Raw genomic sequence first — 23,748 nt, 5'->3', positions numbered from 1 at the left:
CAGTCAAACTTATAAACTTTATGGCATGGTTGAAAAGTTTCTCCTTATGGTGTAGAAGATTTGAACTGTCTCATGGTGCAGCCAACAGTTTATACCCACATTTATTGGAACTTTCTCGGGTGATCTTATTGTGGTAATTGTTGTAAGATTTTCTTTTTCTGACATTACATGACATGTGTTGAAACTTGTAGCAAATAGGTAAGAAGAACCCATTGGAGTCGCATGGAGTCCAAATTCTCTAAAGTTCTACTTGTAATACTGGACCAATGTCATCAATCATGATGTGGCATGTCTTGTATATGTTGGGCCCACATATTAAGCTGATATGACATATCATTATTGCCTCAGTACCCTCTAGTTCCTGTGGAAGATTTCAACATTGCCCACTTCCCCCGATAATCAACATTGCCCACTTATATAGCTACCAACCTCTATCTCTCCTATGCTTGTATTACATTTGTACACAGAGTATAGATCTCTCCTGTGCTTGTATTACACTTCCACAATTGATCCTGATCTCTCTCTCTCTCTCTCACACACACACAGATACATGTCATTACCTAATGCTGGTCCAAAGGGGTCATTACTTGGTGTAATGATAAAATCTTGGGCTGTCAAGTGTGAGAATGTGGTTTTGATTCTGAGAGCGGTTACTTTGTGCAGAAAAAAAAGCAAAAGGTTAGGACTGTATGCAGCCACCCCTCCCAAGACCCGAGATAGCTGGGAGTCTGGGACCAACATTGGGTAATGGGCCTTTGCAATTCTCAATCTTTTAAGAGAATTGCAAAGGTTATGCACACATCAACAAAATATCTATTGTAAGGATAAATGAAAGCCTAATGAATTATCAAAAAGAAAAAAAGAAAGCCTAATGGAGTTGGCACCATTAGGTTTCTCCGGGAGTTGGCAACTAGAGATAGAGTTAGTGCCTGAGTCTGAGGGGCACTTTTCTTTGATAAACGAGGCATATTCAATGTTAGTAAGATATAATACAACTAATAATTTGCATTTCCATGTTGCAAATGTTTTAAATTTGAAAATTTACATCTATAATATGTGAAGCTCCTTGGTGATTTACCTGGTACAGACACAATATTATTTTATCATTATTATTATTATTATTATTATTATTATTATTATTTTCAATAATGAATGAGGAATTGCATTAAAAGAAAATCAAAGGTTACAACTGAGATAATGAGGTTTTTTTCCAAAGCAACTGTAAAAACGACTTACAAACATGATAAAAAAACAAAGATATACCAAGATTTATCAATAACAGTATCTTATTAAGGGTTCAAACTCTCTGCTGTGATGCTAGTTTCTTTTAAGCTCTGGCATCTTGGCCCTCTTCATCTGTCCAATCAATGCTCTGGTAGTGATTTAACTCCTTCCACACCGAGGTGAGAGTAGAACAATAAATTGATAGACAAATGATTTCCTTGATTACAAGCTGAGATTCAGCATATAGCTAGTAAACCTTGGCATAATGCTTCTGTTCTAGCTGGCTTCACTTGCTCCCAGATCTCATAAGCGATGTCTGCCTGCATAAAATTCTTCCTCACTTGCAGCTGCATAGAAGCAAGGAGCCAAGACATAATCATACTGTTTTTCTAGCCCCATCTATCATGCTTTGCAGTTCCAGCCTTAGGCTCCTTAACCTTGCTACTGACATAACCAGCCTTCCCCCTTCTTGTAATATATAACTTAACGCTCTTGGACCATTTAAAGTAGTTTATACTGTTGAAACTGAAGATAGGAGAGTTGAGTGTTCTGCAATGAGGGTTTGAGAAGAGGATTTCAAACTCACCCTCTCTCAGCCCCCTAACACTGTTTTATTAGATATATTTGAATAATTACAAGGAGGCCCTTAGTTGGGCAAGAATTTACAAAGAACTTAATATTGACAGGATGGGCCCAAAATAACAAGAAGAATAAACAACCTATGGGCCATTCGGCCCATCTTCTCTATACTCCCCCTCAAGCTGAGCATAGATGTCAATCATGCCAAGCTTGCTGGTATCATGCTGAAATTTTGCCTTGGGAATGCCTTTGGTAAGAAAATCTGCCAACTGTCCTTCAGATGCGATGAAAGGAAGACACACTTCACCCGAAGAGACCCTTTCCCTAATGAAGTGTCGATCAACTTCAATATGCTTGGTTCTATCATGTTGCACTGGGTTGTGAGCAATGTTGATGGCGGCCTGATTATCACAGTACAACATCATTGGCTTGTCATATTCAACTCAAAGTTCTTCCATCAAAGATTTTAGCCATAATAATTCAGAAACCCCATGTGCCATGGCCCTGTATTCTGCTTCAGCAAAAGACCGAGCAACAACCGATTGTTTCTTGCTTCTCCAAGAAACAACATTACCAGCTACCAAACTGCAATACCTAGAGGTAGATCTTCTGTCATCAATGTTCCCGGCCCAGTCAGTATCGGTGTAAGCTTCAAGTTTCATATGACCATAGTTGGCAAACAGAATACCCTTTCCTGGGGAGCCCTTCAAATAACATAGGATTCTCTTTGCAGCTGCCAAATGAGTGTCTCGAGGAGCATGCATGAATTGGCTAATGCAACTGACTGCATATGCAATATCTGGCCGAGTCATGCATAGGTACAAAAGTTTCCCAAGAAGTCTCTAAAAGATTCATTTGTCTTCTAACAATGTCCCTTCTGAGGCTGAGAGTTTATGACTCATATCAATAGGAGTAGCAACTGGTCTAGCACCCATCTTTCTAGTTTCAGAGAGCAAGTCAAGAACATACTTCATTTGGGAGATAAGAATCCCATCCTTGGGTCGAGCCACTTCTATGCCAAGAAAGTATCTCAATTCCCCCAAATCTTTAATCTCAAACTCTGTATGGAGAAAATATTTTAGATCATGAATTCCTGAGGCATCATTACCCGTCACTACAATATCATCTACATACACAATGAGGTATACTGCCAAAGGTCCACTCCTCTTCACAAAAAGAGTATGATCGGACCGTGTCTGCACATAACCAAAGTTAACAAGTGCTGTTCTAAATCTCTCAAACCATGCTCTAGGGGATTGTTTTAGTCCATAAAGAGATTTCTTCAGCCTGCATACCTTCCCTTTCATATAAGTTCTATACATCCCTGGAGGAAGAGACATGTAAACCTCCTCATGTAATTCACCATTTAGAAATGCATTTTTCACATCCAATTGATAAAGGGGCCAGTCAAAGTGACCAGCTAAAGATAGAAGAACCCTCACAGATGTCATCTTGACAACAGGTGCAAAAGTCTCTAAATAATCAATCTCATATGTCTGTGTATAGCCTTTTGCAACCAGCCTGGCCTTGTACCTTTCAATGGTGCCATCAGCTCTATATTTGATAGTAAAGACCCACTCGCAACCAACAGGATTCTTTCCTTTAGGCAAATCCACCACTTCCCAAGTGTCATTCTTGTGTAGGGCATCGATTTCAGATTTCATAGCATCCCTCCATTCTGGAATCTTAAGAGCTTCTGACATAGACTTGGGAATAGGATGAGAAGCAACAGAAGAGAGATAGGCAAAGTACGAAGGTGAAAGCAAACTGTAAGAAAGGTGCTTGGAAATGCAGTGTGCAGTGCACTTCCGTTTTCCTTTTCTAACAACAATGGGAATATCAAGGTCAGGGAAGGATGAATCCAAAGGTGCTGAACCAGTACCTGTTGTCTCTTCTGTGACTGGAAGTGTATGAGGCTCATGTGTTGTAGGAGAAACAACCTGCACATTTCTGGATCTTTGCCTTTGATGCACCTTGGGATTGAGGATAGGACGAGGAGGTAGAGTACTGGGACAAGGAGAATGGAACGACCGATCCACCCTTGATTCATTTGAAGGAGAGGCAGACACATCAAGGGACTCAACAGGGACAGGAAGAGGAAGAGCAAACACCTGTGTCAAATCCTCCCCCTGTGGACAATGTCTTTCTGGAGAGGAACCATAAAAAGGGGAAAACTCATCAAAGGTGACATCCATTGAGACATACCGATTGCCAAACTTTGGATCAAAACAATAATAACCCTTCTGTGTAGGGGAATAACCGAGGAAGATACACTTTTGAGCTTTGGGTTCAAACTTATGCCTTTGGACACTTGGAACATGTACATAATAGGTGCAGCCAAAGACACGAATAGGAACAGGAAAAAGGTCTTTGTCCGGATGAAGAAGAGTGAAGGGAGACTTAAACCCCAAAACCCTGGATGACATGCGGTTTATAAGATAGGTAGCAGTTAGTACAGCATCACCCCAAAACCTAGTAGGAACATGTGAGGCAAATAAGATACTTCTTGCAACCTCAACAATATGCCTGTTTTTCCTCTCAGCAACCCCATTCTGTTTTGGGGTCCTAGTACATGAGCTTTGATGAATAACCCCCATGTTAGAAAGATAGCAGGATATGTTTTTTCTCAAGGTATTCTTTTGCATTGTCCGATCTGAAGATTTTAATCCTGGTATCAAATTGGGTTAGAACAAATTCATGGAATTGTTTTACAAGTCTTGGAACTTCATCACGGAATTTCATCAGGAATATCCAAGTGAACCGTGAAAAGTCATCAATAAACAGGATAAAATATTTATAGCCACCCATGAAGGGTAAGTGGTAAGGTCCCCACACATCAAAATGCACAATATTAAAAGGAACAGAAGATCTTTTATTGCTCAAAGGATACTTGTTTCTACAATGCTTTGACAATTCACAAGACTCACAATGAAGACTGGACAAACTAATTCCCTTAAACAGTTCAGGGAATAGATGACTCAAGGTGGAAAAAGACAAATGACCAAAACGACAATGACACAACATAATCTGACTAACAGACTCTGAAGAGACAGATCCAAGAGCAACATTCCCAAGATGATCAGTGCATTGTCCCGGAGTATCAAGCAGGTATATTCCGTTCGCCTCATGGCCACTCCCAATCACCTTTTGAGACTCCAGATCCTGAAAAACACAGTAGGAAGGAAAAAATGTTACACAACAGTCTAGTGACTTGGTTAAACTGCTCACAGACAACAAATTTGTATTTAGTTTAGGTACAGGAAGGGCAAAAGGTAGGTACAAGGAATCTGTAGCCTTGATGGTTCCCTTACCAGAGATAGGGGCAAGTGAACCATCAACTAAAGTGATTTTATCACGTCCAGGAAGTAAGTCATATGAAACAAACAAGGTAGACAGATTGGTCATATGGTCAGAAGCACCTGAGTCAATAATCCAAGGGATCTTGAGATTACCTGAAGAGGTAGCATGATTAGCAGAAGCCTTTATACCTGAATGAGCAAATGCTGAAGTAGTAGAATTTCCTGAAGGGTTGGAAGGAGAGGTCACATCACTCAGCTGACTGATCATCTTCCCAAAGTTTTCATATTCTGCTCTCATGGCTGCCAACTGTGCAGAAGCTGACATCTCTTCACTATCTGGCCCGACAGCTACATTTGCACTTCCTGATCTTTTACTATCATGTTTTTTCTGAAACCGAATAGGAACAAGATTAGGATGTAACTTCCAACACTTTTCTTTGGTGTGCTTCAGCTTCTTGCATTATTCACATATAACTTTTTTCTTTCCTGTGCCACTAGAAGTTCCAACATTCCCTTTAGGTTTAATCCCCGTATTGGCAAAGTGATCATTAATATCAGCCCCTTGAACCTGGACATCCATTCTGCTCTCTTCACTACTCACCAATGCATAAGCTTGTGACAAAGAGACACACTCCTTGGAAAGAATATTCTATTTTGTGATATCATATTCTGGGTTTAGTCTAGTTAAGAACTCAAAAACGCTGTTCCTTTCAACCAATTTCCTGTAGGTCTCTACATCATTGGTGGTGTCCCAAGTTACAACTTGTATTAGGTCAATCTCTTGCCATAGGGATTTCAGGGTTGAGAAATATACAACAATAGGTTTCTCTCCTTGCCTTAAATTCTTTACATCACTTCTCAATTTATATGCCCGGGCCACATTGAGTTTTTGGGAATAGGTTTTTGCAACACTGTCCCAAATTTCTTTTGCTGAATTCATCCATAGGTAGTGTTGACTGATTTGTGGCTGCATTGAGTTCACAAGCCACCCAATGACAATGTAATTTTCTTGCATCCACTTCTCGTAGGATGGATCATCTTTTGGGGGAGCCTTCTTACTCTCAGAAATGAACCCCCACTTTCCTCTACTACATACATGAATCTTTACTGATTGTGACCATGCCAGATAATTAGTTCCATCTAGTTTAACTGTGGTCACAGTCAATAAGGAATCACTTGGAGTCCCCTAAACTAGTTCATAATTCAGCACCACTTTTGTTTTCAAACTCTGAGGAGTACAGCATGTAAACACTCCAAATATGATTTCAGATGACTTCTACAAGTATACTGAATAAGGACAAGCAATAACTGAGTTCAGCCGACCACAAGGAGGCAACACACTGAGTTCAGCCGACCACAAGAAGACAATACACTGAGTTCAGGCTTCAAGAAGTAATCAGAAACTCCTAGGCACTGTGCACTCAGCCGAAGTACCTTTTCAAAAACAGTTCGTACAACCCCCTAAAATAGCCAAACAAGAGTAACAATACACAACCTTACAAGGATGTTTCGGCAGGTTTTAACAGTCCAAGAAGAAGAGAAAAAACAGCCCAGAAATTTCTGGGTTAAACCAGATTTAATGCAGTTGAAGGTAGTACAGAACAACTAGGATTTTCGAACACTTCAACAGTCCAAACACAGTCGAAGGTAATACAAAACAGAACCATAAAACTGAGCACAACTTACTGTTTGAGCTTCAACAGTCCAAGCACAGTCGAGCTTCAAAAACAGAACCAAGCTGTTCCCCTTCCCCCCCCCCCCCCTCTTTTTTTCTTCTTCCCTGATTCTTCCTGGTCACCGAACCCCTTCTCCAAGAGATTCTAGTCTTGGGCTCGTCCAATGACCTCCAAGAATCGGGCAGTACGTGACTAAGCCTCCAGCCCTAGGATATTCAAGTTCAGATACGCTCTGATACCATGTTGAAACTGAAGAGAGGAGAGTTGAGTGTTGTGCAATGAGGGTTTGAGAAGAGGATTTCGAACTCACCCTCTCTCAGCCCCCTAACACTGTTTTATTAGATATATTTGAATAATTACAAGGAGGCCCTTAGTTGGGCAAGAATTTACAAAGAACTTAATATTGACAGGATGAGCCCAAAATAACAAGAAGAATAAACAACTTATGGGCCATTCGGCCCATCTTCTCTACATATACCATCCAGATGGATGATAGCCATAGGAATGTTCATGCTGTCCATTCCACCCTTCAACATTGTGAAGAAGTAACCCTGGAAGTAGCTGAAACCTCAATGGCCATGAGGGATAACTTTCACACCCTTTTCCTTTCCCTTTTTCTAGGAAAAGAGCACCCCAAACACTGAAGAACCAAACTGATTCAAAGATCAATAACAGAGCCAGAATGAGGGAAAAGAGAATACCAACTTCAGTCCAACACTAAGAGAACCCTCAAGAATAAATAATCTCTTCAGCCATAAACAGAAATTGACACAAAAATGGGTCTTAAATCCTAGCTAATTTAAACAGTCCCCTTAAGCTTCACAGACACTTGCCACACAGCCTTCAAACACTCACTACAAACACCATTTTCTCACAAACTCACATTCAGCAATGGAAAAGCGTAAACATACCCAACCTGCAAGGTGCATACCTGGTAGCAAGAGGACCTCATGATCCATAGTCACAAGGAAGGCAGAACTTTCACTCTCTAAACTTCCACCACTGCATTTAGCCACAACCAAAAAATTTTTTCTTGGCACTACGATCAAGAAAAAAGAAGAAAAAAGTGGAAAACTAGCTGATCACATCAGGTCAAGAGGTGATTCTTCAGTTTCCATTCCAAAAAATGGCAAGTTGTTGATGAAAAACACAATCTCATTTGCTACATGCACCCAGAAAAGTGCTCTGATACCAAATTATCCAAGTAGAAAAAAGAAGAATCAAGAGGCAATAAGAGAGGAGAAGAGAGAATGTTTGGAGTGTCAAAATCTAGGCTGGTGGTGCTTAGGTTCTTTATTTATATTAGGGCGATAGTACAGATTAAAGTAAAAGAGACAAAGGTTCTCCTGCGGCACAAATAACACAATTACAACAATCTAAATTAGACTAAAAACTAGATTCCAACAATGAATCCATGTCTTGAAATTTAGCATGTGTCTTAATCCAATTGATGCAGGGAAAAATTTAAGGCACCATAGAAGAGGAAATCAAGTTTCTTCAAATCCTTACACCAACGGCAATTTCATATTTTTCAGTTACTTGAATTTTGACAATTTGAATCTTTGTAAATTATTTTAGTGGGTTATAATAGTGTCTTTTTAGAGAGTGTTAAAAGTTAAAAGATGAAATTATGTCATTTTTCTTTCACCCTATATTTTAGGAGTCAAAACTTGTCCATTTTGTATGATTTTTTGCGTTACTAAGTTGTTATCTATCCAATGGGACTAAGATCTTGTAGATCCAGCATGTTTGAATGAATTGTGGTTGTTTTACTGTTAAGTTATCAGTAGGAGTGAGCAAAAAAACGAAAAAAATGAACCAACCGAAACCGAACTGGTCAGTTCGGTGTTTTAAAAAACCAAAGGTACTGGTTCAGTTTCGGTTAACCAATATAGAAAACTGGCGGTTAACTGAACCAACCGGTATACATATATTTCTATATTTTTTTATATATTTATGTATATTATATATTTTATATATTATAAATTAATAAATATACATTATATATAAATATATATTTATAATATATGATATATTATTTATTATTTAAAATATAATATTTTATATATTTATAATTTTTATTATATTTATAATATATATTGTAAAAATTTTAAAACTGAAAAACTGACGAACCGGACTGATGGTTAACCGAACTGGTCAACCGATTGGCTTTGGTTGGTTTCGGTTACCGGTTTTCCAAAAACTGGTAGTACCGGTTTGGTTACAAAAAAAGGCCCAACCGAACCGTGAGCACCCCTGTTATCAGTTTGTGGTGAGATTTCAATCTTTCTATTTTCTTGTCTCTTTGGGAGTTGTTTTTATTCTGTTAAGTTTTAGTAGGATTACTACTGGGTTATTAGAGTTGTTTTAGGACTTAGAATCCTTATTTGGGTAATTTATCTATAGGTTTGTCTTAGTTTTACAGTAAATGGAAGTTGTTAGTTCCCTGGTTGAGTTAGAGTCTGTAGAGGGAAATCCAAGTCCTTATGATAAATAGAGTCATTGTAACTGCAAATTAGAATTGATTTGATAAATAAAAGTTTTATTTAATGAATTCTAGTTGGAGCCAGGTATTTCTTTCTTTTGTTTTTCTCTTTCTCTAAAGTGCAATGTTTCTTCTCTCTTTCTCTCTCACCCATCAAAAAACTTTTTTTTATCCTCTTCTCTTTCTCCTCTCTATTCAGATCTTGTTCTATCTCTCATAATTCAGATCTTAATTCTTCATGTTATATTAACTTCAAGGATCATCATTTTGCTGTTTTGTATAGTTCCTTTCTGTTAGTTTCCGTAACAGCAGATCTTTTATTTCCCAACTAATCTTAACAAATCTCTTTGATCATTACTTACCGATCCCAAAAAAAAAAAAGGAAAAAAAAAAGAAAAGAAATATAAGGACATTAAATTCCATAAAATGCTCTTTTCACAAAAACCTCTCAGCGGCCAAGAAGATATAAAGCTCATCAAGTCCCTTGGAACAACCAATTCATGATTAAAGAGGGCTAATAATTAGACCTAGACATACCACTTGAGGTTTCGTATTGAACAGAGATGGAGGCACCATATGGGCTGATTATATTTATCTATTTTTGGTCAGTTTTTTTCTGGCCAGTTGGGGAGGTGAGTTCTACTGATGTGGAGGCATTTCTCTTGGGTGCACAGATCAATCAATAATTTGGCTGACAAAATGACCAAACAGGGGACACAAAGGTACCAGCTATTTTGGGGCCAACTGTATTTTAATATATGTTAAAAAGGGGGGGGGGGAGGTGAGCTAGCGGTTGCTACAGTCAATTCAAGAGTGTTATGCACATGCTGTGCATAAATTTTCACCCCAATTAATTAAAGTTCAAGGTTATTGTAATACAATAAACTAGGCTTTTTTGAATTTGCATTTTTCCAGTTTACATGTTTCTATCCTACCATATTGTTCGGTGTTGGAATACTTCAATATTGGGATGCAATTGCTTACTGTTCCTCCTATTATGGCAACACTTAACATGCAGTTTTGATTTCATCCATATCGTCAGGTTTGCACATACCAATCCATTGCATCTGGATATATTCCAAAGTGTAGTTCGATTCGAAGGGGAAGTGGTTGCAATGACAGCTGCATTACTTGGCAGTAAAGAGAATAATTCAGGAGGACAAATATGTGGCAACATGACATCTGGAGGGACTGAAAGTATATTGTTAGCTGTTAAATCATCACGTGACTATATGAAAGCAAAGAAGGGGATCACAAAACCTGAAATGTAGTTTTAGTTTCTTCACTTGTTCTTTATTTTGCTTGTCAAATATTTTTGACCCAGGAAAATCTAGGTTGGTGGTTCTAATTTTTCCTAGTGTAGGATAATACCTGAATCTGCACACTCGGCATATGATAAGGCGGCACAATATTTTAATATCAAGCTATGGCGTGTTCCTGTGAATAAGGAATTTCAAGCAGATGTTAAATTGATTAAACGATTTGTCAACAGGAACACAATTTTGGTATGCATTTCTAGTCTTTCCTCATTAAGTTCTATGTTTCATTTTTTCTCACTATTATTCCAGAAAACTTCTGATCGAGATGGAAAAGGGAAATCAAATTTGAATGCTACTTTTCCTTTTTTTCCTCTCTCTATATGTTTATTGTTTTACCATCAATCAGGCAGGTAATCTCTAAACATATATTTCATGTCCAATTCAAATTAATTTGAAATTTATATTCCTCAGATTGTTGGATCTGCACCTGGATTTCCACATGGCATCATTGATCCTATTGAAGTATGTGATATTTGACTTGCCTTTGGAATTGTTAAAATTTGTTATGGTTTTCACCAAGAAAGCTCTTCTATTATGTTTTATTAGCATTGGTGGAGATCACGTGTCCTTTCTTGCATATGAAATCATTGTGCAGGAGCTTGGTGACTTGGCTTCTAGTTTTGGAATTTGTTTACATGTTGACCTCTGTCTTGGAGGTTTCGTATTGCCTTTTGCTCGTAAGCTTGGGTATGCTCTTTATGATTGTCAATTTGAGGTTGCTTGTTTAATGGTCTGCTTGTAATAATTTTATATGCATCCTATAAAACTTTTTTAATGATACCCTACAATCTTTCCTCATAATCCACCAGACACACCATCAACCATTAGCTTTTTGGTGAAAATTTCCCACCTTGCATTTGTAAGTCTGAATAATTTGCATTGTTATCCCCTTCTTTAGGTCAAGTGATAGTTGCCTGTTTCCTCCACTTTATTTTCTCCCAATAAGCCACTCTGTTGGAAATCTGCTGGGTTATCATCCTCATATTCTTATTCTCCATTGCTAAATTCAGATTTCCTCCTTATGATCAATTTTTTCAATTGTCTTTAGTAACTCCCTCTTCCCCAATTTCTTTATGTTGAGTTGACTCGACACTTCCTTGCTCCATTCCTATCATATTTACTACACATCAATATTCTTTCTGAAATGTCCTGTGCTTGTTTGTAAGATCCTAAATAGTTCATGTTGGTTATTACTATTGTTTTGCATATCAACCTTAGAAACTCTCTGTCTGTGTGTGCGTATGCACACATATATGTATCTTTTTATCTCTTAATATGATTGAAGAACAAATTGTTCTTGAAGCAATTCCTATTCTTACCAGTTGGTTTCTTATACAATTCTTCAGCATGCTCTTTGACCATCCCAACACCATCACAATACTCTGAGAGTCAGAGATGCTTTTTTCAAAGATACTAAAAATCAATTACCTCCCATAAATGTTACAACTCATTCAATAAAATCAATTATCTATAAAAATTATTAACTCATTTAAATACTAGGTAATTTGATGGACTTCCTTCAATGAGGCCAGTTTAATTTGTGCACCATTTGGAATATTGTCATTATCTGACCACACACTCTGGCTAGCCCATTTTTATAACCATTCAACATCTGCTGACCAATCAATGAAAAACACATTCCTGTTGAAACATTCTTTGGATTATTGCTATTTTAATACATAATTAATCAATTACACAATCTGTTGGATGGTTAATGGATGATACTCTGTAGATGCTCAATTATTGCTTGAACTTGTCTAATGTAGATCCACAGGAAATCACCTAATGAATGCAATTAGTTTTAAGTTTGTGACAAGGAATTAAAGTGTTGGTTTTACAATTGCTTACTTTCTTCTTTCATTCAATCCACACCTCCAGCTTGATATGAATCCAGTGTCCTCTACATATTTTTAGCTTCATATTCATGTATGAAATTTTTAAAGGGTGTAAATCCATTCCTATTGTGCTCATCTTGAGTTTATTGCATTAGATATGTAGTTTTTTATATTTTTCATTGGTATTGCTGGAACCAATATAAACCTTATCTTTTCCTTTGTACTTTAATACACGTGTAGGTACCCAATTCCACCATTTGATTTTGCGGTAGAAGGAGTAACATCAATATCAGTAGACGTGCACAAATATGGCTTGGCTCCAAAAGGAACAAGCATAGTTCTGTATAGGAATCATGAAATTAGAAAGGTATGTGGTCTCTCTCTTAAAGTTTTAAAACTTAACCAAGGTCCTTTGCATAGTTTTCAAGGAGCCAATGCGAGGCTAGGTGACAGGGGGGCGCCTAGTCGCCTAGGCGATGGATTTTTTTTTAAGTAAAAATATGTATCTTAGTGTAGTTCCCTAGGTTTCATAATCATATTTCCTTAATAAATATCCATAATTTTCATAAGAAAAGTATAAACTTCATGTTGAAGTATAGAAAATCAACATACCAACATATTCATGAGAAGAAAAAGAAGAAAGAAAAGAAAATTCGAAAAATATAGGGGCTGAACCCCTATTTCTGTTATAGGAAAAGAATAAAAGAAAAGGTGGCATATAGGAAAGAAAGCATTTAGCAATGTTTGTGTTGATTAAATCCTAACAAATAAGAAAATAATAGGAGGCAAGAGGTCCTTTGATAGAGTACTATTGGCATATAATAGGAGGCAAGAGGTCATGAGTTTGTATATCATATTATTAGTTGTGTTTATGCAATTAGGAAAATGTAATTACATGCTCTTGATGTTGAACATATTTCTAGGTGAGCTATTCTGCAAAGCAACATTTGTGACTTGCCAAAAAATGCAAAGATGAATTTAATGCTTCTTTTTCTACCTGAATGATTTGGACCATAGATTTAAAGTTTAGTTGGTGGGAGATTTCACACAATTTGGAAGATGGGTTATGATAAGGAATAATAAAGGTTTCGGTTGAACTTACAAAAAAGTTAAATAACATAATATAATCTGTTCTTATTCTCTGTACTTTCAGGGCAAAATCCTGGAAGATTAGGTTAAGAGAAACTCGAAACTCGGTGTTTTTTTTTTGTATTTTTTGAAAAAGGTGAAGTATTGTATTCTATAATACATAAAATTATAGATCATATACACCCCAAAGGGACTGTACAAACTCAAAAAAAAAAATCCCTGCAAAATATAAATTCCATCTTCACTCCCAGCCAACAACATAATTTTCCTTTGGTTTTTCCAAGCACTACCTGCTCAAATCTTGCATCTGCCAACTTGCCAAAAATTACATTACAAGATAGGCTGCGATAATATCAAACCACCATCCAAATGTATCAAGTACTGTGCCCTAGATTTTAAAAGGAAAAGTACAGTGCAGCAACAAATGACTTGCAGTTTCCAAATCACCAGGACACAGAGCACAGCCCACATTATCCAAAGCCATGCCTTGACTGATCGTCTTATCTTTAGTTAGGCACTTTTCAAGAACTGTAGTTCACACCAAAAACTCTTGGATGGAGCAGCAGACTGCCATATCCTGTTGGCAGGTAAATTACAATTTGCACAAGGATTTAGCCTCATAGAAAGTTTTGACTGAGAAGTAAGAAATAGCCTCTGTTTTCCCACTTCCATTGTCTGCAATCAGATTGTCCCACCCGTGGACAGATTTGCTGGATAGATTGAAGCATCTCTACTACCTGATCCACCTCCCTATCATTCAGATATCTTCTTGGAATTGAATTCCAAGTAACAATACCATGAAGAATTTGGTAGTATTCCTTGACCACAACCTCCTTATTCTGAGTTGCCATAAACGAAGAGGGATACACCTCCATTAACGTTTGCTCTCCACACCACCTGCCCATCCCAGAATTTAACCCTGTGCCCTCCCCCACCTTATAGCTGATTCCTTAAGAAAATTAAGGGTAGATTTTTTTTTTCCAATGCCTTTTCACTTGGCTGTAGTCACTCTCCTGCAAAGGCCGTCCAGTTCCTAACTGTATTTTGAATACCACTTCCCTATTAGGGCTAGATTCAAAGCCTTGAGCATTCTAATTTCCAACCACCAGCCTTGAAAGATTTGCATAGTGCTCAATATTTGAATTTTCAATTTTCTATAGCAGTTTGTTGGATATTGATTCTCTGTTGTTTTCTGGAATTCACTGTTGTAAGATTGTTTATTATCATTCACATTTAATTATTTTTGACTCAGTGCCAAGTCTCATAGTCAATTATCTTGTCTCATAACTTCAATCCACTATTGAAATGAAAATCAGCGTCAACCACAAAACAATATCATTATTTTAAGTTACTTACTCCCCATCTTTATGGATAAATTGTGCATTCCAGGTCTATATTTCTGATTTACATGCTTTTCTTATAATGCAATATTTTACAATGCTAATATTAGTTTTTTCCTGTTTACATGTCTTCAACTAAACTTATTTGATGGATCTCTGTTGCCTCTTTAACAGCACCAGTTTGTTGCTGGTAAGATTTCTTTCTCTATATACATGTGAACACACACACACACATGAAAACACATGGAGGAAAAGGTTTCACAATCAGGTGAAGTAGGCAAGCTCTATAAATGATCTAACATACTCTGCTGCGGGGAAGCCTATAACATACTCTGCTGCGGGGAAGCCTATGGCCAATCAAAATCATCCATTAGATGGGGGATCCCCTGAATGGAGCATCTGTTTACTCCCAAGTTCATATCAACTCTATAGTCTATATCACATTTTATATTGGAGTCCTCCCCAAGTGATACCAACTATGCTTGGTCTTAATATTTTTGAACTTGAACTGCCCTCCCAAATTAAGTAATTGTTTTGGTCACATGGTTAAATGTTTTAAGCTGAAAACAACCCCATCAATAGAGAGGTGATGAGAGGAGCATGCAGGTTTCCTTTGGATTTCCAATAATATTGCTTACAACCATGGTGGCACATGAACAATTCTTGGGCCAGTTAGATTTTTTTTTTATTTTTTATTTTTGGCTAAATGGCCTGACTAAAGCGCACCTGTTGTATATACAAATCCTTCCATGGAATTTAGAATCATGCTTGGTGTTGTTTTGTTTTTTCTTGGAATTTATTTTTGCCTGATTAAAGTCTGTTAGTCAGTGCTATTCTTTTGGCATTTACTGCAGTGAGGAAGGTTTTGGCTTAGAAAACATGGTAATTTGCATACATGCAAAGTACTATCTTCTGCATTTTTACTGATGCTGGTATATGTGCTTATTGTTCACTGTCATTTTTTTTCTATTCCTTGCTACAGTTACTGAATGGTCTGGTGGGCTTTATGTTTCTCCGACCATAGCTGGGAGCAGGCCTGGGGGTTTGATTGCTGGGGCTTGGGCAGCAATGATGTCTCTAGGTCAAGAAGGTGAGACTCATCTATCCTCATTTACATCATAGATATGTTAAAGTTCTGCTTTTAGTACCAGAATTATATGATTAACAACCCTCTTTTCTTATTCATTAGTTCTGTTCTATATGATGGGTAGCTGTGGTTCATTTATCTTGTAGGGTACTTGAAATGCACCAAGGAAATCATGGAAACATCAAAGAGAATCCAGAAAGGGTAATTGATTTTTCCATCAACTTTGGTGGTATTCCAAGATTTCAGGTTCTCTAGAATCACTTTTTTTTTTGATCAGCAAGAATCACCTTTTTATCTATGCAGAATAAAGGAGATTCCAGAATTATTTATCATTGGAAGACCAGATATGACAATTGTGGCATTTGGCTCAAATGATGTAGATATATTTGAGGTGAATGATATTATGTCTTCCAAAGGGTGGCATTTGAATGCATTGCAGAAACCCAACAGGTGAGTCTTTTTTTCTCTTTTATATGAGATTTAAGGACTGTGAGTCCAAGAGGTCCACATGCGGCAAAGGTGTCAATGAAGCAGCCAATTTCATTTGAAATTGGATAGTTTGTCTTTTATCTAGCACTTCAACGAGTCATTGCTTAACTTGACTATCTGACTTAAGAATGAGAATTGTTAGAGTTGGTCAAGTAAGGGTATCTTAGTCTTTTCATTATAGTTTAAGTAGTGTAGTGATGTGACAATTCTATTTTGTTTTTTATTTCTCTTGCCCCATACTTAAGTAGGGGTATATTTGTCTTTGTACCCTTATTTTAATATAATAGAGATTATGGTCGACTAGGAGGGTTTAGATTCTCTAGTTCGACAGCCTTCTTCTTCTTCTTTCTCTTTCTCTTTGAATGGGACTTGTCTGAACCACTAAAACATGGTATCAGTGCACTAAATAAAAGAGAGGAAGGCTGCGATCTCAAGTTCCTGGACCTGCGATCTCTTCTCGTCTTCTTTTCTCCTTTTCTATGAGGTGCAATCTCAGTTACACAGGTAGAAGGCTGCGGCACAGAAAGCTGCAGCAACCCTTTTTTGGTGATCCAGGACTGCCGCAATCCCCATTGCAGGTGTTAGGAAGGTGCGGCAGCCCTAAGTGAGTAGTTCTCAGATTGCTGTCACCATGAGTGACAGCCCTAGTGGTTGTGTGGTGGTGTTTGTTGTGTTAAAGACCCTTTACTAAGCAGTTTCAAGAGGTTTTTTTTTCTTTGTTTGTGTTTGAATGGTGATGTGAGAAAGTTTGGTTAACAGTAATGGTGTGAGAAATCAGTTTTTTTTTTTTTTATGAAGGAGATGGTTGAATGTGTTTGAATGATGATATATGTTAGTGTTTTTTTTATGGTGGCTGGTTGAGAAAGTGCCATAAGGTGATGTGCAGATTGCAACAGTGTTGATTGAATAGCAGTAATCTTTTTTGTTGGTTGATAATTCAGAACTAGGAGAAATCTAGTGTTTCAAGAACATAATGGCAGCAACAGGAGATGGTGGTGGTGATTAGAAATCTAATGTGGTGATCCCCTCAGACTATTTAGGTGTGCAGATGATATCAATTAAACTTAATGGTGAAAATTATGTGCCATGGGCCAAGTCGGTGGAGGTTTTTCTCAAGGCCAAGAGGAAGGTGAAACATGTGAAGGAGGATAAACCATCAGTTGACTAGGGTTGGATGATTGGGAACAAGAGGATGCCCAAATCATGACATAGTTATGGAACAGTATGGAACCCAAGATAAGTGCAAACTTTATGTTCTTAGATACAACCAAGGAAATATGGGAACATGCAAAGAAACTTTATTCTGGACAGGACAATACTACGAGAGTATATAAGCTCTATCAGGAGTACTTTAATTTACGGAAAGGAAATCAAACCCTTGAAGAGTACTATGCCATTATGAGGAACCTCAGGAATGAACTTAATGTCTATCACCCCCTCACTTTAGATGTCAAAATTCAGCAACAACAATGGGAGTAACTTGATGTAACCAGGTTTTTAGTAGGGCTGAAATTAGAATACGAACCAGTTAGAGCACAAATATTGGGAGGTTCTGCTCTTCCTACACTTGAGGAAGTATTTGCTCGGGTCTGTAGGATTTCCCTGGGAGCCATAGAGAGTAACACAACTTCTGACAGATCAGTGTTTGTTGTAGCGAGAGGAGGTGGACGTGGAAATAGAGGGGGAGAACATGCATTTCGAGGAGGCCGTGGTAGTCCCATGTTTGGTCGTGGTAGTGGAAGTGGTGGAGGTCGTGACTCAGGGGGAGGCGGTGGTAGAAGAAGAGGGCACACTACTAGAAGTGTACACATTGTGGCAAGGAAGGACATTCAATTAATTTTTGTTATGATCGACATGGCCCACCTTCCACATGGGCTAACCATGTAGTTGTTGGTAGTGGTGATGTGAGTGATAATCAATAGACAAATCAAACACATTCTACATCCACATCTGCTTCCGGGAAGGAGATGATGAGTGTACCACGAGATCAGTATGAGAGGTTCCTTCAAGTTACTTCACAACAGAACATTGCTACCCTTGCTCATTCAGGTATGGCTTGTTTAGCATCCGAACCTTCTCATTGGATCATTGATTCTAGAGCCTCCAATCACATGACCGGGACTCCAGGTGTGTTCTCTTCCCTTTCTGAAACTTCCACATCCTAAATTGTTACTCTAGCTAATGGTTCTTCTTCTCCCATTTGTGGTGTTGGTAATGTTGATACTGCATCTCTTTCTTTATCCTTTGTTCTATATGTGCCCAAATTTCCATTAAACCTTATGTCTGCTAGTAAATTAACTAATGCCCTTTATTGGTCTATCGCTTTTTACCCTTCACTTTGTGTTTTTCTGGATCTCAAGATGGGGATGAAGATTGGTGGAGGGCATAAAGCCAGTGAATTGCATTATCTTGACAGTGGTGGATCTTCAGTTGCACTTTAGACTTCCCTGACTCCTCTCCAATGGCACCGTCGGTTGGGACATTTATCTCTCAAAGCTCTCAAGATACTAGTTCCTTCTTTGAGTCATTTGTCTTCTTTGTAGTGTGAGTCGTGTCAGTATGGGAAACACCATCGGGTTTCCTTTAGTCCTAGGGTCGATAGTTGTATGTTGTGTCTTTTTGCTTTGGTCCATTCAGATGTTTGGGGTCCAATCATAATTGAGTCCTATAATGGTTACACGTATCTTGTCATTTTCATTGATGATTGTTCAAGGATGACATGGATATATTTAATGAAAGAAAGAAGTGAATTGTTTTCTATTTTTCAAAAATTCCATGTTGAAATACGTATGCCATTTGGTGTTCCAATAAAAATTCTTCGTTCAAATAATGGCAGAGAATACTTTCTTACTTCCTTTCAACAATATTTGGAACAACATGGCATCATTCATCAAGCTTCATGTGCATCCACCCCTTAACAAAATGAGGTGGCTGAATGAAAGAACTGCCATCTTCTTGAGACTGCTCGGTCTATCCTTCATCATATGAATGTTATTAAGCGTCTTTGGAGTGATGTAGTGCTCACATCTTGTTTCTTCATTAATCGAATGCCCTCATCCATCCTTCATGGTTGGTCTCCCTTTTCTATTTTGTTCCCCACTTTATCTCCATTTCCATTAACTCCCCAGGTCTTTGAGTGTGTGTGCTTTGTTCACAACCTGAGCATTGGTTTAGACAAGTCGGAGACACGTTCTATTAAGTGTATCTTTCTTGGCTATTCTCGGACCCAGAAAGGGTATAAGTGTTACAATTCTATCACTCGTAAGTCATTTGTTTGTCCTGATGTCACTTTTTTGAGTCCATGCCATTCTTCTCAGGTCCTGATTTCTCAGCCTCTTCACCATTAATCCCTCTTCCTCTTCTCATTAGTGATCCCATTCCAATTGTTCTTGTTATGCTTGAGCCTTCACCTCCTCCAATGCAAATTCCTACCGAATGACCACCGATCCAGCATGTGTATACTCATCGACAAACACCGGCACCTCCTCCAGCTTCTACCTCATCTATGGATCTTGTAATTGCTCCTATCCTAGAGCTGCCTAGCTCTTCTGACCTAGATCTTCTCATTGCGTTGCGGAAAGGTATACGTAGTTGTACCTTACATCCCATATCCAATTATGTTTTTGTTTATCATCTTTTCGCTTCACATTGCCAGTTTGTTTCTTTGTTGTCCTCAATATTTATACCTAAGGATGTCTAGGAGGCTCTTACTTCAACGGGGTGGCATCAAGCAATGAAGGAGGAACTCTCTGCTCTTCAACACAATCACACGTGGGAGCTCACCACTCTTCCTCCAGGTAAGCATGTTGTAGGTTGTAAATGGGTGTATACTGTTAAATATTTACCAAATGGTAGTGTGGAACGGTTGAAAGCCCGATTGGTTGCTATGGGTTACTCTCATTTGTATGGGATGGATTATATGGAGACCTTCTCTCCTGTTGCTAAGATTGGTTCAGTTCGTGTCTTAATTTCCTTGGCAGTTATGTATGATTGGCCTTTGTTCCAACTTGACATTAAAAATGCCTTCCTCTATGGTGATATTTTGGAGGAGTTCTACATGGAGCAACCACCAGGGTTTGTTGCTCAGGGAGAGGATGGTAAAGTGTGTAGACTAAAAAAAAGGCAATTTATGGGCTGAAGCAGTCTCTTCGTGCTTGGTTTGGGAGGTTCAATGAAGTGGTGAGATTTGGAATGAAACAATATCAGGCCGATCACTCAATGTTTACCTATGGTTCTGAAGCCGAAAAGATTTTATTAGTGGTTTATGTGGATGATATAGTCATAATTGGTAGTGACAGACTAGGGATTGACAGGCTAAAGGCCTTCCTCTAAGACCATTTCCAAACAAAAGATCTTGAGAAGTTGAAGTATTTCTTGGGTATAGAAGTTGCCAGGTCGAAACAAGGTATAAATTTGTGCCAAATAAAATATGTTCTTGATTTGTTGGAAGAAACAGGGTTGTTAGGTGTTAAACTAGCTAAAACACCCATGGAACCAAATGCTAAGTTGAGCAGCGATGCAGGTGAAATGTTTGATGATCCTGGAAGATATAGGCGGTTAGTGGGGAAACTGAACTACCTAACCATTACTAGACTAGACATCTCCTTTGCCGTCAATGTGGTGAGCCAATTTATGAAAAATCTCCGAATACCTCACTGGGATGCAATTCTTAGAATTATACGGTACTTGAAGGGAGCTCCAGGTCGCAGGTGGTTGTACAAACCAGGGGGAAGACTTGAGATAGTTGGGTATACAAATGCAGATTGGGCAGACTTAGTGTCTGACAGGAGATCTACTACAGGTTATATTGCACGCTTCTTGGAGGAAATCAGGTGACGTGGAAGAGTAAGAAGCAAACTGTTGTGGCAAGGAATCCAGGGGGAAGACTTGAGATAGTTGGGTATACAAATGCAGATTGGGCAGAATTAGTGTCTGACAGGAGATCTACTACAGGTTATATTGCACGCTTCTTGGAGGAAATCAGGTGACGTGGAAGAGTAGGAACCAAGCTGTTGTGGCAAGGAATAGTGTTGAAGCTGAATATAGGGCCATGGCACACACCTCATGTGAATTAGTATGGTTGAAAAATCTTCTGCAAGAAGTTGGATTCTCAATGAGCAAACCTATGAGATTGTATTGTGACAACCAAGCTGCAATCAACATCTCATCTACTCCAGTTTTCCATGAAAGGACAAAACACATAGAGGTTGATTGCCATTTTGTGAGGGAGAAAGTCCTTACTAGAGAGATAAGCACAAAACACGTGAGTTCAGGTGATCAATGGCAGACTTGTTCACAAAAGGTTTGAGTTTAGGGAGAGTGAACTATATATACATACATATATATATATATATAAAACAAGTTGGGATTATATGACATGTATTCTCCAGCTTGAGGGATAGTGTTAGAGTTGGTCGAGTAAGGGTAACTTAGTTCATTATAATAGTTTAAGTGGTGTAGTGATGTGGCAAGTCTGTTTTGTTTTTTTATTTCTCTTGGCCCATACTTAAGTAGGGGTATATTTGTCTTTGCACCCTTATTTTAATATAATAGAGATTATGGTCGACTTGGAGGTTTTAGACTCTCTAGTTCGACAGCCTCCTTCTTCTTTCTTTTTCTCTTTGAATAGGACTTATCTGAACCACTAAAACAAGAATGATGGTAGCGACTGAAATTTTTAGGCACATTCTTTGGCAATAGGCAATCCAGGATGTTGCCCATAAAGCGGATAGTGGAATCACTTTGGTTGCGGATAGAAATGGCTGATACACGTATATTGCTGTTATGCTTGACATACTCAATTTCCTTTCAGTAATTGTAAAATATGATTATCTCACGCTTACAGTTCCAAGCCTCTGGATAAAGGGGGGTTGTTTCAGGTTGGTGGCTGACATAAAAATCTTTAGCCAATCCAATTGAATATGAATCCTGGATCATTTTGTGCAATTATAGAGCATATCGGCAGGATAGGGTTCATGTGGCTGACTGCAAATAGTTAGGATTAAGGCTGAGTTGAGTTGAATTGTGGAATACGATTTTGTTTATCAATGTAGTAATAAAAGAAGTGACTTTATTTGAAATCTTTTTCTTTGAGTAACTTTAATTATTTTTTTCTATCTTGTGCTTGATTCAGCATTCATATCTGTGTGACCCTTCAACATGTGCCCGTTGTCAATGATTTCCTGAGAGATTTGATGGAATCTGTGAAGACTGTAAGTCCTTTTTTTGTAACAAATCGAAAGATGACCTATTTTGCTCTCCCACCCCCACACATATAAAAGGAAAGCCAAAAAAAGAAAGAGAGAGAAAAGAAAGGAAAATTAAAACTGTTAACTAATTACACACATGCTTACCTGCCAGGCCACCTCTATAACTGGTAGAGCACCTCTTCTAGCGTCCATAATCTGGAAAAGCTGATTTGATATTTTTCATGTCCAATCTTTTAGGTAAGAGAACATCCAGGTCCTATCAATGGGGGGCTTGCTCCAATCTATGGTGCTGCAGGGAGGATGCCTGATAGAGGTATGGTTCAGGAGTTGTTGGTAAATTTCATGGACAGCTCTTGCTAGCTGCTGCAGCGATCTTTTACATCTTGTTCTCTGTTTCATGTGTTTCAATTGTATCATAATCTTTCTTCACTAAAGTTATGCATTGTGTATCAGACACCTAGTGATATGTTGTACAAGCATTTCAATTCTTTGTAAAATATCCATAATCCAGCACATATTGCCCATATGGAGTAAAAATTGTCAAACCGGGATATTCAGCTCTTATATAAAACATGTCTGAAAATGCATGTGTGAAAGAACATTTATTTGATAGGTTAACTGTTGGCTAACAAACAGTTGAATAAGCCTTTTGGACTGGGGAACCAAAGAATAAACCAAACAGATTCCGTGGTAGAATGGGGATTAAACCTCTGATGGTGGTCCTCATAAAAGTTATGGCTGCACCATACGTTGTTGGAACTGGAGGTGCAATTCTTTTCCTTCACTTTCAGGTTGGGGTCAGACTAGGATTGGAAACTATCCTACCCTTAACTGGACATACTTTGACACAGCCTATTTTTCTGACAGTTTTCTGAGTCTGGAAAAGCTCAAGGAAAACAGAAAAAACCCACCCAGACCTGTCCTGTTCAATGTTCTTTGATGGATTATCCGGAGTGAAGGTTGGACCTGGTTCAACTTCTCCGGAAAAAAATGCATTATTCATTAGTCATAATTCCACCAAAATAGCATATTCTTTGTTTAAACGACATCTCTGTTACTCTTAAAAAACTTCCATCAGCATTTGCTTTCATCGAGCCTATTCTTGACAAATCTATTG

At 38.2% G+C, this 23,748-nt stretch overlaps 1 protein-coding gene across 1 annotated transcript; it reads left to right on the top strand.

The window, feature by feature from the left end:
• Window positions 1–777: 777 nt before the first annotated feature.
• On the top strand, window positions 778–23,214 carry DPL1 (dihydrosphingosine phosphate lyase). The gene is made up of 12 exons (XM_088941559.1): window positions 778–975; window positions 10,306–10,530; window positions 10,627–10,768; window positions 10,994–11,044; window positions 11,178–11,269; window positions 12,658–12,784; window positions 15,021–15,036; window positions 15,829–15,936; window positions 16,080–16,134; window positions 16,237–16,383; window positions 22,556–22,634; window positions 22,869–23,214. Exons 1-12 carry the CDS (start codon window positions 872–874, stop codon window positions 22,989–22,991), a joined length of 1,269 nt encoding a protein of 422 aa, XP_088797685.1. The 5' UTR covers window positions 778–871; the 3' UTR covers window positions 22,992–23,214.
• Window positions 23,215–23,748: the final 534 nt, after the last annotated feature.

The sequence above is a fragment of the Nelumbo lutea genome, chromosome 4 (genome assembly GCF_056320005.1).
Source record: "Nelumbo lutea isolate HS-2025 chromosome 4, American lotus-T2T, whole genome shotgun sequence".
Lineage (NCBI taxonomy): Eukaryota > Viridiplantae > Streptophyta > Magnoliopsida > Proteales > Nelumbonaceae > Nelumbo > Nelumbo lutea.
Note: the sequence above shows the minus strand (reverse complement) of the source record. Positions and strands in the feature narration are given on the sequence as shown.